General features: G+C 38.7%; 1 protein-coding gene across 4 annotated transcripts in view; it reads right to left on the bottom strand.

The window, feature by feature from the left end:
* Nucleotides 1-13,009, bottom strand: part of amn1 (antagonist of mitotic exit network 1 homolog (S. cerevisiae)) — a 53,750-nt gene extending 40,741 nt beyond the window's left edge. Inside the window, exons 1-2 of one of the 4 annotated variants that reach the window (XM_039761836.1) lie at nt 12,742-13,009; nt 658-790 (exon numbers count right to left, since the gene is read on the bottom strand). In XM_039761836.1, coding sequence (XP_039617770.1) covers nt 658-790; nt 12,742-12,764 — 156 coding nt within the window. In that variant the 5' untranslated portion in view covers nt 12,765-13,009. Of the gene's footprint in view, nt 1-657; nt 791-3,150; nt 3,396-7,780; nt 7,846-12,545; nt 12,678-12,741 lie in introns of those variants that run through there. The other 3 variants (XM_039761835.1, XM_039761838.1, XM_039761837.1) reach the window with 3 other exon arrangements.
* Nucleotides 13,010-14,962: the final 1,953 nt, after the last annotated feature.

The following is a 14,962-nucleotide window of genomic DNA, read 5'->3' as shown; positions in this document are numbered from 1 at the left end:
CATAATTAGAACAAGCAAAACCTGATGGTTCAAGACTGTACTGTAAGGAAGCCAATTTGGTTCAAGACTCCGGGTACTGTAAGGAAGCCAATTTGGCAACAAGAAGGATGAAGAACAGCCAATTATGGATGTGACTGATCAAAAGAGGGTGATATGTCATATAACGAGGAAGATGAGGAAAAGCAGACAGAGTTAGTTTGGTCAAGTGGAACTAATAAAACTTAAAATAAAACTTGCATGACGATGGGGCCTAAGCTGCCTTAAAAGCTTGCATACTGCAATCTCTTCAGTTAGCAAATAAAAGGTTTCATTTTGCTTCAGGTCTCATTACATCCAGAATGGCTAACATGGTATATCACCCTACTACTATTATCACTTTACACAAATTGCTGCCTGCCTAGAAACAGATCCATTCCAAGGGCAGATGGCTCAGTTTACGTTATAAACACTTTCATAATAATAAAAGTGCTCTATGACTACCAAAACATTACAGTGTACATTTTTACTAGTAATATTTAACTACAGTCTTAAGAGGGAATGGGTAATGTGTTTAAGAAAAAATCCAAAGTTCACACTGTCTTCTCAAAGCAAAGAATTGAAGTATTCTGTACATTTGAATGCTAGTCTCTTTGTCATGACAAATACTTTTTTTTTTACCTGACTTATATTTTTGTCATTGATGGTCCCTTTTGTGCTCATTATTTTTATCAGCTTGTCCTTGACATTAGCTGGTAGTGTCTTTATATCAAAATGGTACTTGGACATTAAACTTTCCATATAACACAGGCATCTGCAACAAATAAACAAAATAGCATATTACTTAATTAGCCCAGTATGCATTAACATAAAGAAAGTCTAAAAACACATATGTTTATCTGTTTTTCTTATTTGCCCATCCACATTTCCTGGTGAGGATTAAAGAAGATTGTTTAGTAAGTATGAGATTCCTCTATGTGTTCCCTATTTTGCTTCTCCAGAAAACATGCATTACACTATATTTTTGCAGGAAAGACTGGCACTGTCCATTTTTGCTTTACTCTGACATTCTAGTTTTCTACTTAAACTACAAGGCCCTTTCTTTTAATAAACTTTAGTTAAAGTTTCCCTTACTGGGCCTCTCGCTGGACTACACTGTTTGGTTCTAATCTGATAAAGACTGTTCAAACACAAGCAAGTGACATCCTGAGATGTCTTGGTGTGATAGTATTTTCTACATGTGGTCAATGAACATAGAGGCATAGCTGAACCACTGGCAACCAAACGTTTTGAGTTGTGCATACCCAAGAAACCAATGGCAGAATATCCACTCCTTCCTTATAAACTACTGCAAGCATAGAATTTTTTTTTAAAATTAAGTCTCTAAATGATGGCCTAATGATAAGGTTAGTTGGCCAGGGTGGACAAAAACACTCCAGTTTAGCCAAAAGACCACTCAGCCCTCACTGGGCGTTCTGCCTAACATAAATGTTTTTAAGTAGAGTCATGCGACTGACTAAGAGTATATAGTTAACAAAGATCTCTTGGTTCTTTTGGGCTTTCTCTCACATACGAAAGGTGTACACAATAGGGTTGATTGCTGACACTAAACTGGCCTGTGTTGAGTAAGCATTTGCCCTGTAAACTGGTACCCCTTCTAGAGATGCGTCTTGCGGTGCTTAATGTTGCAGTAATGCCTCCTGACTCCTCCTTACCTGTACTGCAATAAATAAGTGTGTAAAAAGACAGCAGTACCAAATATAAAGATAGTGACAACAACAAATATACAAAGCAAATAAAATTGTCGAGAAATGCATTCCTCAAAAACTGGCCTATCCATTTATTCATTGTGTAAACCTTACTAACACAACATTGTATACTCACCTTCAGTTCATTGTAACTCTATAGACATTTAAATGTAGACACTATTTGCTTATTATTTGAAATTTTTTTCTGCATTAATTCAATAAGATTGGTATGCTTAAGATTTAAAGATGCTTCCCTAAGCATGACGATCCTTGGAAAGCAAAGTATAATTAATTAGCCTTTAGTGGTTTTACAGTACACTCACTGACCACTTTATATTAGGTACACGTATTCAACTGCTTGTTAAAACAAATACCTAATAACTCAATCACATGGCAGCAACTCAATGCATTTAGGCATGTAGACATGCTTCGCAGTAAGGAGACCTGGGTTCACTTCCTGTGTTCTCCCTGCGTGGAGTTTGCATGTTCTCCTCGTGTCTGCGTGGGTTTCCTCCGGGTGCTCCGGTTTCCTCCCACAGTTCAAAGACATGCAGGTTAGGTGCACTGGCGATCCTAAATTGTCCCTAGTGTGTGCTTGGTGTGTGGGTGTGTGCGCTACGGTGGGCTGGCGCCCTGCCCAGGGATTTGTTCCTGCCTTGCGCCCTGTGCTGGCTGGGATTGGCTCCAGCAGACCTCTGTGACCCTGTGTTAGGATATAGAGGGTTGGATAATGACTGACTGACATTCTCAAGATGACCTGCTTAAGTTCAAACAGAGAATCAGAATGGGGAAGAAAGGTGATTTAAGTGACTGTGAACATGGCATTGTTACTGGTGCAAGACAGGCTGGTCTAAGTATTTAAGAAACTGTTCATGTACTGGGATTTTCACACACAACCATCTCTAGGGTTTACAAAGAATGGTCTGAAAAAGGGAAAATATCTAGTGAGTGGCAGTTCTATAGGCTTAAAATGCCTTGCTGATGCCAGAGGTCAGAGGAAAATGGCTAGACTGGTTTGAGCTGATAGAAAGGCAACAGTAACTCAAATAAACACTTGTTGCAATCGAGGTATACAGAAGAGCATCTTTGAATGCACAACATGTCAAACCCTGAAGCAGATGGGCTACAGCAGCAGGAGACCACACCGGGTGATACTCTTGATAGCTAAGAACTGAGGGTACAATTTGCACAGTTCACCAGAATTGGACAATAGAAGGTTTGAAAAACACTGCCTGGTCTCAACTTCTTTTGTGACACTTGGATGGTAGGGTCAGAATTTGGCATCAACAACATGAATGCATGGATCTATGCTGCCTTATATCAATGGTTCAGGCTGATGGTGGTGGGGTACTGGTGTTGGGAATATGTTTTGGCACACTGGGCCCCTTAGTACCAACTGCGGATCGCTTAAATGTCATAGAAATACCTGAGTGTTGTTGATGACTGTGTCCATCCCCTTATGACCGCAATGTATCCATCTTCTGATGGCTACTTCCAGCAGAATAACATGCCACGTCACAAAGCTCAAATCACCGTATCGATCTGGTTTCTTGAAATGACAATGAGTTCACTGTCCTCAAAGGGCCACCACAGTCACCAGAACTCAATCCAATAGATAACCTTTGGAATGTCTTGGAACAGGAGATTTGCATCATAGATGTGCACCCGACAAATATGCAGCAACTGTGTGATGCCATCATGTCAAAATGGACATGAGCTTGTGTGAGCTTAGCTCTTCGCTACACAAATTAGCTTGATGGACTGAATGGTCTCCTCTTGTTTGTCACATTTCATATGTAAGTAAAAACAATCCACTTGAATCTACTATACAGTAGAGATTTTTATCACTAAACCAATGGTTCAAACATCCACTTTTTTGTAAAGTTTTAAGTCTGAAAACATACAATGTGATATAGTGTTAAAGGTGTTAAAATCACATTTAATATAACTTTTTGTAGTTACAGTATATTGTAGCCAAGTTTCACTGGTCAAGGCCAAGAGAGGTATAAAATATGTTTAATATTTGTAAATCATGTTAATTAATTTAAACTTCTCACCGGTGGCTGTCTTCTGCTAAGGCAGTGGTGGCAAATCTATGGCACGCACTCTGTCGCTCCAGCACAGAGTTTGTTACTAGAAAGCATGTCTGCTCCCCTCCCCCTCTTCACATGCACCTCAGGACATTTCTCACATCACCCACCCCTCTGCCCAGAAGCCCAATGGGAGCGCTTCCTCCCTCTCATGTCGGGCAGCTCACATGTTGTATGAGGGTGCGGTGCCGACGGCAGCCTATTGAGTCTGTGGCAAAGGTGATTCCCGTGATGGGGTTGGAGAGGAGCTAGGTTGGATAGGGATTTGGTATAGCAGATCCACAGCTCAAAATTGAAAAGGCCAGTTTTAATAGATAATTGCTGCACTCGCGGCTTAGAGGGGGGCATGGTAGTGTGGCCAGAGCGGTTCCCGGAAGCTTTGTGATGCGGGTGGTCATCGCTTAAGTGCACAGGTGAGGAGTCATCTGCATCTGTAATTGTTGCCGGGAGCTGCTAATCGCCACACCTGATCAACGTCCCCGTAATAAATAATAGAAGCGCGAGGCGGATGGAAAGGAGAATGAGAAAGAAGAACAGGAATGGAGGTTAATGGGGCAGACCTGCGTGAAACACTTGAGAAGATAGAAGGGATGACAAAGGACAGCACTGTTAGTTCTGAAAATGAAATCTTTGAAGTGTGGAATTTTCTGCCAAATAATTTTAAGTCAATGAAAGCACTTGGGATTGTTTTACTTACTTTGTTTGGATCATCTTATGCTTGTGAGCAGCTGTTTTCAGCTTTGAATTATATCAAATCTGACACCAGAAACAGACTAACAGATAACCTGAGTGCTGCATGTGTTGCTCTCAAACTGACTAAGTATGAGCCAAGGTTAGACAAATTATCAGCATGTATACAACAGCAAAAATCACATTAATTGTTCAAAAGCACACCAAATGCAAAGTTTTACCTTTCAATAAAAAGTTGTTTGTATCATTGAAAACTCTGTTATTGTGTTTTTCTTTTAAGACAAATGATGTTAATGTATGAACTGTTTTTTTCTAAACTAAAACCTCAGTATTCAGGTTAACTCTTTCAGGGCTGATGTCGACATTTGTCAAAATTCAGGAGCAGAGGACGGTAAATCAGTTGTAAACTGAAACAAAACTCACATTTACATTTTAGTTTGACTCTCTTTGCTAGAAGAAAAGTTACATAGCTTTGCTGATTGAACCTCGATTCCCTAAGCATGCATTAAGTAGCGAAGAGCAAACAACCTCTAAAATGGTACTGACATCTGGCGAGAGACCAAAGGGAATGTGCAAAGCAAAATAATCCATGGACGTTTTACGTAATTTCGTTGAAAAGGACTCTGACTTGTTGGACTCCGAGTATGATGCAAGTGATCTGGACATGGATATCAAAAGTGAAAGTGAGGTACCAGAATCATCTAATCGGTCCCCAGCTGATTGTGGTGCTAAACACTTTTTTGCAGCTGATGCGCCTGCAGAAGCATTTGCCTGGTAGGACTACCACTTATGATGTCAAGAGGTACAAACCAGATTGCGTCACACTGCGATCACCACCACCCACCTGCTGTGCAAAGACAGCCACGCAGCTGGCCCACCGTGCATTCCTGCTGACCATCGACGTGCCCCCACGCAGCCACTGCCGCCAGAGATGCCAAACATATGTTAACAGCTGCCACAGCACATAGCAACAGATGTTTTATGTTCACTTATGTGTGAAACCATTGCTATGTGTGCGTTTCAGAAAACTGAGTTTTTTGGAAAAAATATTCAGCTCTCAAAGAGTTAAATTGCTGTGTTGGCACTTTGCGATAAATAAGTGGGTTTTGGGTTGCAGTTTGGGCACCCGGTCTCTAAAAGGTTTGCCATCATTGTGCTAAGGCATTACTAAACATCTGTACTAAACTGGGAGACAAAACAGCAGGTCAAAGAACAAAATGTTCCTAAACAACATCTGGTTGAAATGCTTTAGCAGACATTGGAATTTAATAGAAAAAACTGATAAAAAATGCTTTGGCTTAGAAAGTCAATATATAGGAGGATAACATATTCAGGGATAAATGGTCGCCAGGCAGGAAAAAAAATCATGGGACAAGCCTTAGTATATACACAAGAAAGAGAATAAAACACACAGTGGCAGAGGAGATGTATGTCATTATACTAGTGCAGAAGGACGGGCACTGCTACGGACCACTAAGTTCAGTAATTATGCTGGTTGTCCTGGAAGGGCAACAAGCAGGACAGAGTACACTGTAATCTGGGATGAAACATCTACTGTTTCCTTAGGATGCCTTATGTAAGGGCAACCAAAATGCCCGCTACTCCTTGTTGAGATAAGCAGATTGGTTGGAGGGTAGATCCTAATTGATAGAGGGCAGTACCCCGGTTGCTGGAATTGGATCATGTTGTCTGGCCTTTTCAGGTGAGAACATTGTCCCGGAGCAGAAGGAGAGGCACTTTGTGGCTTTTTTGAGTAAGGTAGACAGGGTGATCCCAAACAGACTTTATCATTTATGGACTATAAACAAACTCAGGGTGCAGTGGCCTCAGTTGCTCAGAACACTGTAGTTTGTTGTTCCAAATAACATACACGTCCATTCTTGACCTCTTAATTGAGTAATTAAGTACAGGAAGGTCACAAGGACCACACTGTGCCTCTAGAATGTCTACTAGCATGTCACAAAAACATAATGTCGGTGGCTGTTGCTTAAACAATGGGAGCATGTGTTCTTCTTTAGCATTACCAGCAGTTTTTAATACTCTTGGCCAAATGCTCTGCATTCTCCTTCTCTCTCTCTCTAGCTTGTTCTACGCTAACGCAGACATGAAGTGACTGATAAAGTAGCTTGATTCTGACTGCTTCTGTTTGCTTTTAGCCCTTTCACTTCAAAAGGCATGTCTGTAGTACTAGGTTGTTGTACCGTGTTAGCCATTATGAATGTAGAGAAAAGCCAAGCAAAATGACACCTTTTATTGGCTAACTAAAAAGATTACAGTATGCAAGCTTTCGAGGCAACTCAGGCCCCTTCTTGATTACATCTTGCCTGAAGAAGGGGCCTGAGTTGCCTCGAAAGCTTGCATACTGTAATCTTTTTAGTTAGCCAATAAAAGGTGTCATCTTGCTTGGCTTTTCTCTACTTCAAAAGGCAGAAATGTGAATAAAGTAAAAGGACTTTTAACTGTGGATGGGGTGAACTTTACTCCGTTCGATAGGGTCTATTTATGCATGCTTTCTTGCTCCCACTGTGCTAGAACAAAGAGTACCTTACAACTTTATCACTCCTTTGCAGAGGGATTCTACATACTCTAAAATGGAGGCAACTAAAACAGCACAAAAAGCCATGTTGACATTCCTGTAGGAAACAAGAGAAAGGAAAAAAAAAAAAAAAACTTCAGCAAAAGTCCTTTGGTTTTAAACACGCTTTAAAAACACACATAATCTGCTTGTATGAAAATTTTAATGTTGAACAATATACCATTCCACAGAACCAGCTTACTGATGTGCCGAATAGCAGAATATACAGCCCAGCTGCAAGTAACACTATCAGTGCTTAAAATGGTTAAAGCACCAAATGCTCACTGACTTTAATATCTGCTATAAATGATGGTTGACACTGCTCATTTGCTCATAATATTCTGTCCTTTACCCGAGAAAGTTCTGACACTTTTTTCTCTTAGTCTGAAGACTCATACTATACGTCAGCATCTCAGTCTCACTAAGTTACACTTTCTCTCTAATTTCTGTGTTCACTACTTGACAATAACCTCAATAACACTTCTTTGCCTGTGTTATAAAGGGTGCAACTGCCAGTGGAGAAGAGCACTTACTGGATTAATACGTTCTGATCATGTGTGTCATTAGAGCATGCAAAACAGGAAGGGACTAGGGATGCTCAGATCGATCGGCTGCCAATCTAATCAGCCAATTTACACTATAAAAAGACTGTAATCTGTGATCTGTAAATTGGACAATCACAAAAAAAATCTTTTTAGTACCTGCTTTTCCAAGCTTTCTGGTAATTTAGTTGTAGTGCTCCTTTACACAAGGTATTACGGTAGTTGAACCAGCACACTTCTTTTTTTTTCCCTACAGCATAAACAAAGACCAGCAAGTCATGGCTTATTTTACATGAGACCCTTTACATTTCAGAAAGTGGAGCAATAAACTGAGTAAACAGATTTGAAGGGGTTGTCCTGTGCAATAAAAAAAAATTGCAAAAAGTTACATACAGTAAATTAATTCAGACCTTTTTATTTTGCCCTTTAAATTAAAACGGACACCTCTGAATTTAGACAGCGAGCTTTTTTAAAATGAGGCAGCTTATATTTTTAATTGGAAAAGTAATAAAGACAAATTTGAAATTGTTGTTTAGTAAACTATAGGCTTATTAGCTTAAGAGCAAATGCATTTTTACTTATAAACCTGTTAAGCATGTTAGTCTTGTGTCTTCTTGATGAACAACTTTTGAACGTTTGATACATTTGCATCATTTTTAAAGATTTATACTGTGTTTATTATTTGACACTGTGTGTAATACAGCAAACGATTTGGTAAGAAACAAGTACTACATAATTAAAATGATAATCAGTATTTACAATTACACTTCAAGAATTACAAATGTCTAGCTGATATACTGAAAGGAAAAAAAAACACCTGTATAAATATAGGAAATGTAAATTTTAACAGCAAAAAAGCTACAGTACAATTAATGATTTAAAATGATTAAAACCTATAAATGAATGTATATTTACATTTAAGTAGTGTTGTATTGCCAATATCAATTAATTGTGTGAGCCTTGTTTCAGATAGGTACATTACAGAAAAAATTAAACAGTATGACAGCTTGTAATTATGAGAAGCATTTTATTTTATGCCATATATATTATGGATACATATTTTTGTACGTAATTATTACTTAATGTTAGCATTTTAAGAAAATTTTATATATTTTAATATTTTTATGGTTACTGAACAATAAGCCTACAGAATTTCATTTTGTTAATTAAAAATGAACAGTTAACACCTGTAGTCTATAGTTTAACTATAAAAATATACTTTGATATAAGACATAAGACTTCTACGTGCCTGGTTATGCAGACACTTAGTGTAAAAAGTTTTCTAAAGGGGAAAAAAAAATCAGAATCGGCTGATCAAGAAACAAGAAATCGGTATCAGCCTTAAAAAATACCTGATCAGAGCATCCCTAATAGGGACCAGCCAGGAAGGGTTGCAAAACCTATTTAATCAAACTCTGTCAGAAGTTTCTTTGTTGTTACACTTCATTTGATTCATCCAAGCACATCTGATTTATAGAATTGATCGACAATTTGACAAGGAGACTATGTTGAAACTTTGTTTTCTTCATAAAATGCATTGTGATTTGAGATGCAGGTAGAAAGGGGTGGGGCTTACATACAATTTTTTTTCACTAACCAGTTGCTCAAATGTTTAAGCATTTTTTCACTCATCTTTAGTATTCATTCTCATAAGTTGAATTATCAAAAGTGCATATTTACCACATGGCAAAATATGGTGGCATGCAAAAGTTTTGGCACCCTTGCTTAAAAGGTGTATTACTGTGAATAGTTAAGTAAGCAGAAGATGAACAGTTCACCAAAAGGCACAACGCATTTCTTTATATTTTTAGCAAGATCACATTTTTATTTCCATCATTCACAGGTACAAAATACTCCAAAAAATGAAAAGGGCCTGAAGTAACAGTTTGGGCACCCGTCATGGTCATTACTTAGTAAGACCTCCACTGGCACGCATCAGAGCTTGTAAATGCTTTTTGTAGCCAGCTAAGAGTCTTTCACTTTTGACTTGGGGTATTTTTGACCAATCTTCCTTGCAAAAGGCTTCTAATTGAGTGAGATTCTTTGGCCATTTTACATGCACTGCTCTTTTGAGGCCTATCTACAGATTTCCAATGATGTTTAGGTCAGGAGACTGTGAGGGCCATGGCAAAATCATCAGCTTGCTCCTCTTGAGGTATTCCATTGTAGATTTTGAGGTGTGTTTTGGATTATTACTTTGCTATAGGACCCATCCTCTTTTTAACTTCAACATTTTTACAGATAATGTGATGTTTGCTTCCAGAATTTGCTGGTGTTCTGGTGTTTATTTAAACCCATTCTTTCCTCTACCAATGAATAATATGTTCCTTGTACCAGTGGCTGCAACAGAAAGCCCAAAACCTAATCAATCCACTCTCATGCTTAATAGGTGGAGAGGTGTTCTTTTCCTGGCGTTCAGCACCTTTTTTCCTTCAAAAACACCTTTGCACATTGTAGCCATAAAGTTCTATTTTGACTTCATCAGTCCACAGGACTTGTTTCCAAAATGCATCAGGAGTGTTTATGCATTTACAAACTTCAGGTGCTGAATTTTGTGGCTAGGACGCAGAAAAGGTTTTCTTCTGCTGACCCTACCATGAAGGTCATATTTGTTCAGGTGTCGCTGCACAGTAGAACAGTGCACCACCACTCCAGATTCTGTGAAATCTTTCTGAAAGTCTTTTGCAGTCAAACAGGGGTTTTAAGTCTCCTTTCTAGAAATCCAACGAGTAGTTCTTTCACAAATGTTTCTTGGTCTTCCTGGACCTCAATAGTTCCTGTTAACTACGGTTTCTTAATAACATTAAGAACTGAGGAGAAAGCTATCTGAAAATGCTTTGCAATCTTGTTGAAGCCTTCTCCTGCTTTGTGAGCATTAATTCTTTTATTTTGCAGAGTGCTAGGCAGCTGCTCAGAGGAGCCCATGGCTGCTGATTGTTGGGACAAGGTTTGAGGAGTCCGAGAATTTATACAGCTTTGTAATTTGCATCACCTGGGGTTTCCTAATGAAGACTGTGAACAATATACTAATCTTGCATAAAATGCTGAAAAGAAATGTGTCATTAACTTTATGCGTTTTGGTGATCAGTTCATCTTCTGTTAACTTAACTATTCACTTAGCTACGAAGAAAGGGTGTCCACAAACTTGCATGCCACTGTATGTATACCCCTACATTTATCCCCATTTCTAACTTAGAATCAGGCGTTCCAGATTGGGTGCTAATGATCAGAACCTCTTTAGGGAGTATGTAGGTAGAACCAGTCTTATTTAAACCACAGTTGTCTAGGGTACGGTGTAGCTTTTCTACTGGCATGTGCACTGTCATCATGCTAAGATCAAAAGAGCTATCAAAAGTATAGCTATCAGAGCTAAAAGAGCTATCAGAAAGAAAGTTTTGGATGCTGAAAAGTCTGACAAATGATTTAAAAAACTGCAAAATTATTTGAAGTCAATCTTTCTACTGTAAAGAAAATCATCTACAAATAGTATTCATTTTAAAAGATTGTTAAGTTTGTCTAGGTCTGGCCAGCTCCACAAATTTAGCCCAAGAAAATTTCCAAGAACACCAATACATCATTGCAAGATCTGCAGGTAAATCTTGTAAAATTTGGTTTCAAAATGCATGCATCTACAATCAGAAAGAGATTTCACAAATTAGACTTTGATGCAAAGCATGCCAGGAGAGAGTCTTTGCTGTCCAAACAAAACAGTGCAAGACTACAGTTTGCCATTGAGCATCTAATCAAAAGACCGTATCTCCTGCAGCAATGTGCTCTGGACAAGAGTTACTGTTAATGACTTAAAAAAACCTACCTATTCCCCATATAACAGCTTATTATATTTTAATAAAAATCTACCACACTTAGTTTTGTAAATTCTACATTGACTCAAAGGACTCACTTAATTAGGCTAAGAGTCCAATGAAAAATGGAAGTTGGTTGGAACAAAAATCTGCAACCACAGTGAGTTTGGGAACCACTGGTATAGTTCTTGGTTAAGCTTGGTAATTGATTTGAGGACAGATACGTAAGAGCAGTAATGTAAATGAACATTTTCATTTCAATTAGTGTGGATATAATATTCTGATGTTTCAATGAGAATTTGTCCAACATGGGCAATATGCATTTGAAATGTGGACATGAAAAACATACATGAGCAATATCTACCAAAACTTGAAAGATCTCTTGTGGTTTAGTGTGGAAATACAGAGGCCCAAATTTGATCTACAGCACAAAATTATGTTTTTAGCTAGTCTTAAATGGGCAAATAACTAAATAACAATCGCTGTAAACTTTGTACAGCTAACATTAACAGTTCAAAAATTCTGACTTCTGCAACATTCACTTCATAAGGAGCACTCTTTCTTGAAAAAGAAAAAAAACACCATCCCATTGTTAAAGCCTCCATATCTCAGAAACTAATGAAGATACAAGGCTCAAATTGTGCACAGTAGTTTTTGGATATGACAACGCGATTTCCATAAAGTGTGATGCAAATCGGAGCTGATCAGTCAGGAGGGAGGCCTCAAATGACTTTACGTGGACGGACCTTTCAAATGACACACCCCGTGCCAGCGCACGAGTATTCGTGGCCTTATTTGCTCAACGCTCTAACAAAGGCTTCTCCAAAAGTCACTGTTTTTGAGATACGTGTGACGATACAGCGTTAAGCACAGCATTTTCGTCTAATAACCCAGTCGGTCCATTGCCATAGCAATACAAAACGTCCAAAGAGGGTCGGCCTCCTAATATATACACCCGGCACGCCCACCCGACTCGACTCCGCAGCTCACGGACACGATGGAGATGCATTTCATTTATGGGGCGTTTAAAAAAAAAAAAATAGCCCAAAGAGAAAACTGCCCTGCAGCTGTGAGTGAGTCTCCGATAGGTTTATCGTCGGTTGGTTGCCCTAACAATCTACCTGCTCCCGCTGTCCCTGAACGACAGCCACGCTGCTTCCTTAATGAAGCCTGCTCGGCCTTGCGTTTCCATTTTAGCTTCCTTCGAGAACATACACCTTTCTCAGCATGAAAAACGAATTCACCACCGTGTCACAAATGGGCTACAAATGCCACCGGAGAGAATGGGTGCACTTATACGCGAACGCAGGCACTTACAGCGTCAGGAGGGTCTTGGGCATCTTGCTTGTTTATGCTTTAGGACTTCAAGGGACCGTCTTAAAATTCACAGCTTTCAACACTTATCACGTACTGTTAAATAAGTTGTGAGACGAAGAGAATTGCAGCCCTTACAGTTAATAAAACAAAAAACGGTGTCACTGTTTACCACTACTCTATTCACTTCGCTAAAGCCACGAACTTTTTCGTTTACATTATACTGTACATTTTTGGGGGCTTGTATGTCCATCTGTGACACGCATGCGCTTGATTTTCATAGACGGGCCTCCGAACGTTTACATCATTTCTAGGCAACGAGCTCAGCTGATGACAGGATAGGGGCCGGTCTGCCTTTGATAGATAGGTACTTTATTAATCCCAAGGGGAAATTCACATACTCCAGCAGCAGCATACTGATAAAAATAAACAGTATTAAATTAAAGAGTGATAAAAATGCAGGTAAAAACAGACAATAACTTTGTATAATGTTAACGTTTACTCCCCCATGTGGAATTTAAGAGTCATATAGTGTGGGGGAGGAATGATCTTCTCAGTCTGTCAGTGGAGCAGGACAGTGACAGCAGTCTGTCGCTGAAGCTGCTCCTCTGTCTGGAGTTGATACTGTTTGTTCTAAAGTGGTGCGTTTTAATCTATTTAGAAAGGCCGACTAGCCCAGATCTGTGAATATTAAGCGACCTGACCACCAGAATCATTAGGAGGTTCGTGTCTGAAACTTAATGATGCGAGTCTGTGGATGCTACATCTCTGCAAGTTTATCGGCAAACTAGTCACTTCAGAATTGGAAGATTTGTTATATTAACTGGTAACGTAATATTATTTCGATGTGAACCAGAACATCGAATGCAGTTCAATTCACTTTATCCTTATAGTCATTATATGGGTCTAACCCGATGCACGGCCTTTAAAAATGTAAGAGGAATAATTAAATATTTGGCCCCATTGTGACATGGCAGAACACTGATACCTTGAATGGTCACAATTTATCTGATCCACTAGGCGCACTAACAGTCTCAGCTCTATTGACCTAAGATTACACGCCTTAGGTGTTAAGAGTGCACTAATGCATGTTGCCCCAGCACGTCCACCCCGTCCTGAGCCCTTACAGTTATCACATGCTTCCTTTTTAGTCCGGGCAGTCTGTCAACAGCAAACATAGCCTTAGGACATCAAGATGCAGCAAGCACAATTTAATTGATACCCTTTTTCTTAACATTATTTCCTCTATACCTTGACGCCTTGTTGTTTCTGCCTTTCTCTTAATAGATCAAACCTTTATAATAATACCAAAATAACAGCTCAGCCTTTCAACATAAGCTAGGTGCACACCGAACCAGGGTTTATAGAGGGATATACAGTAAATGTCTACTACAAAGCCGTAGCTTTAAAATGAATGAAAAACAGAAATGACTCTGAAGAGAGCAGAAAAAAATGAGCTTACTCTTTGAATTTATGAGAGACAAACTATGCTATATCAAAGCTTATAACTTTAATCATCAATTGCTGCAGAAATGGCAAGTAACCACCATGCACCAAGATTTGAAAACTCAACTATAGAAGCATACTGCAAATGCCTACAAAAGCAGGAATATCAAATTCTGCATAGGACATTCTGTATATTAACACAGACAAATGCTTTTCTAGATTTTTTGCAGCAAACTCCTTGATCACTTAAATCACTAAAAATCCTGTTCTCAAGCCAGATTACTTTCAGTTGGCATCAAGAACATAAGAACGTTGAACATCAGAAATCTGACAAACGAGAGGAGGCTATTCAGTACATGAAGCCCATTTGTTTAGCTAATAGCTAAGTTGTCCCACTATCTCATCCAGATTTTTCTCAGCTTCTTCTGGGTTACATTTTTTTCTCAAAAAACATGTAAAAAGCACTGCATTGTTTGGCTTGAAAAATTACGTTTTTATTAAATCTCATCTTTCTACTGTAAAATGTGCAAAACACTAAAAGTACAAAGTTAGTGTAGAATAAATAATAATGATATATATATACATATACACACACATACTGTATAAACATATATATACATATACACATATACTGTACATATATACATATACACATATACATATATACACACATACATATACACACACATATATATACAGTATATATATATATATATATATATATATATATATATATATATATATATATATATATACCCTTTGGGGTGCGGGCAGCTGT

Source organism: Polypterus senegalus, chromosome 8 (genome assembly GCF_016835505.1).
Source record: "Polypterus senegalus isolate Bchr_013 chromosome 8, ASM1683550v1, whole genome shotgun sequence".
In the NCBI taxonomy this organism is placed as follows: Eukaryota; Metazoa; Chordata; class Cladistia; order Polypteriformes; family Polypteridae; genus Polypterus; species Polypterus senegalus.
The sequence above is the reverse complement of the archived record's forward strand: the minus strand, read 5'-3'. Positions and strand labels throughout refer to the sequence as shown.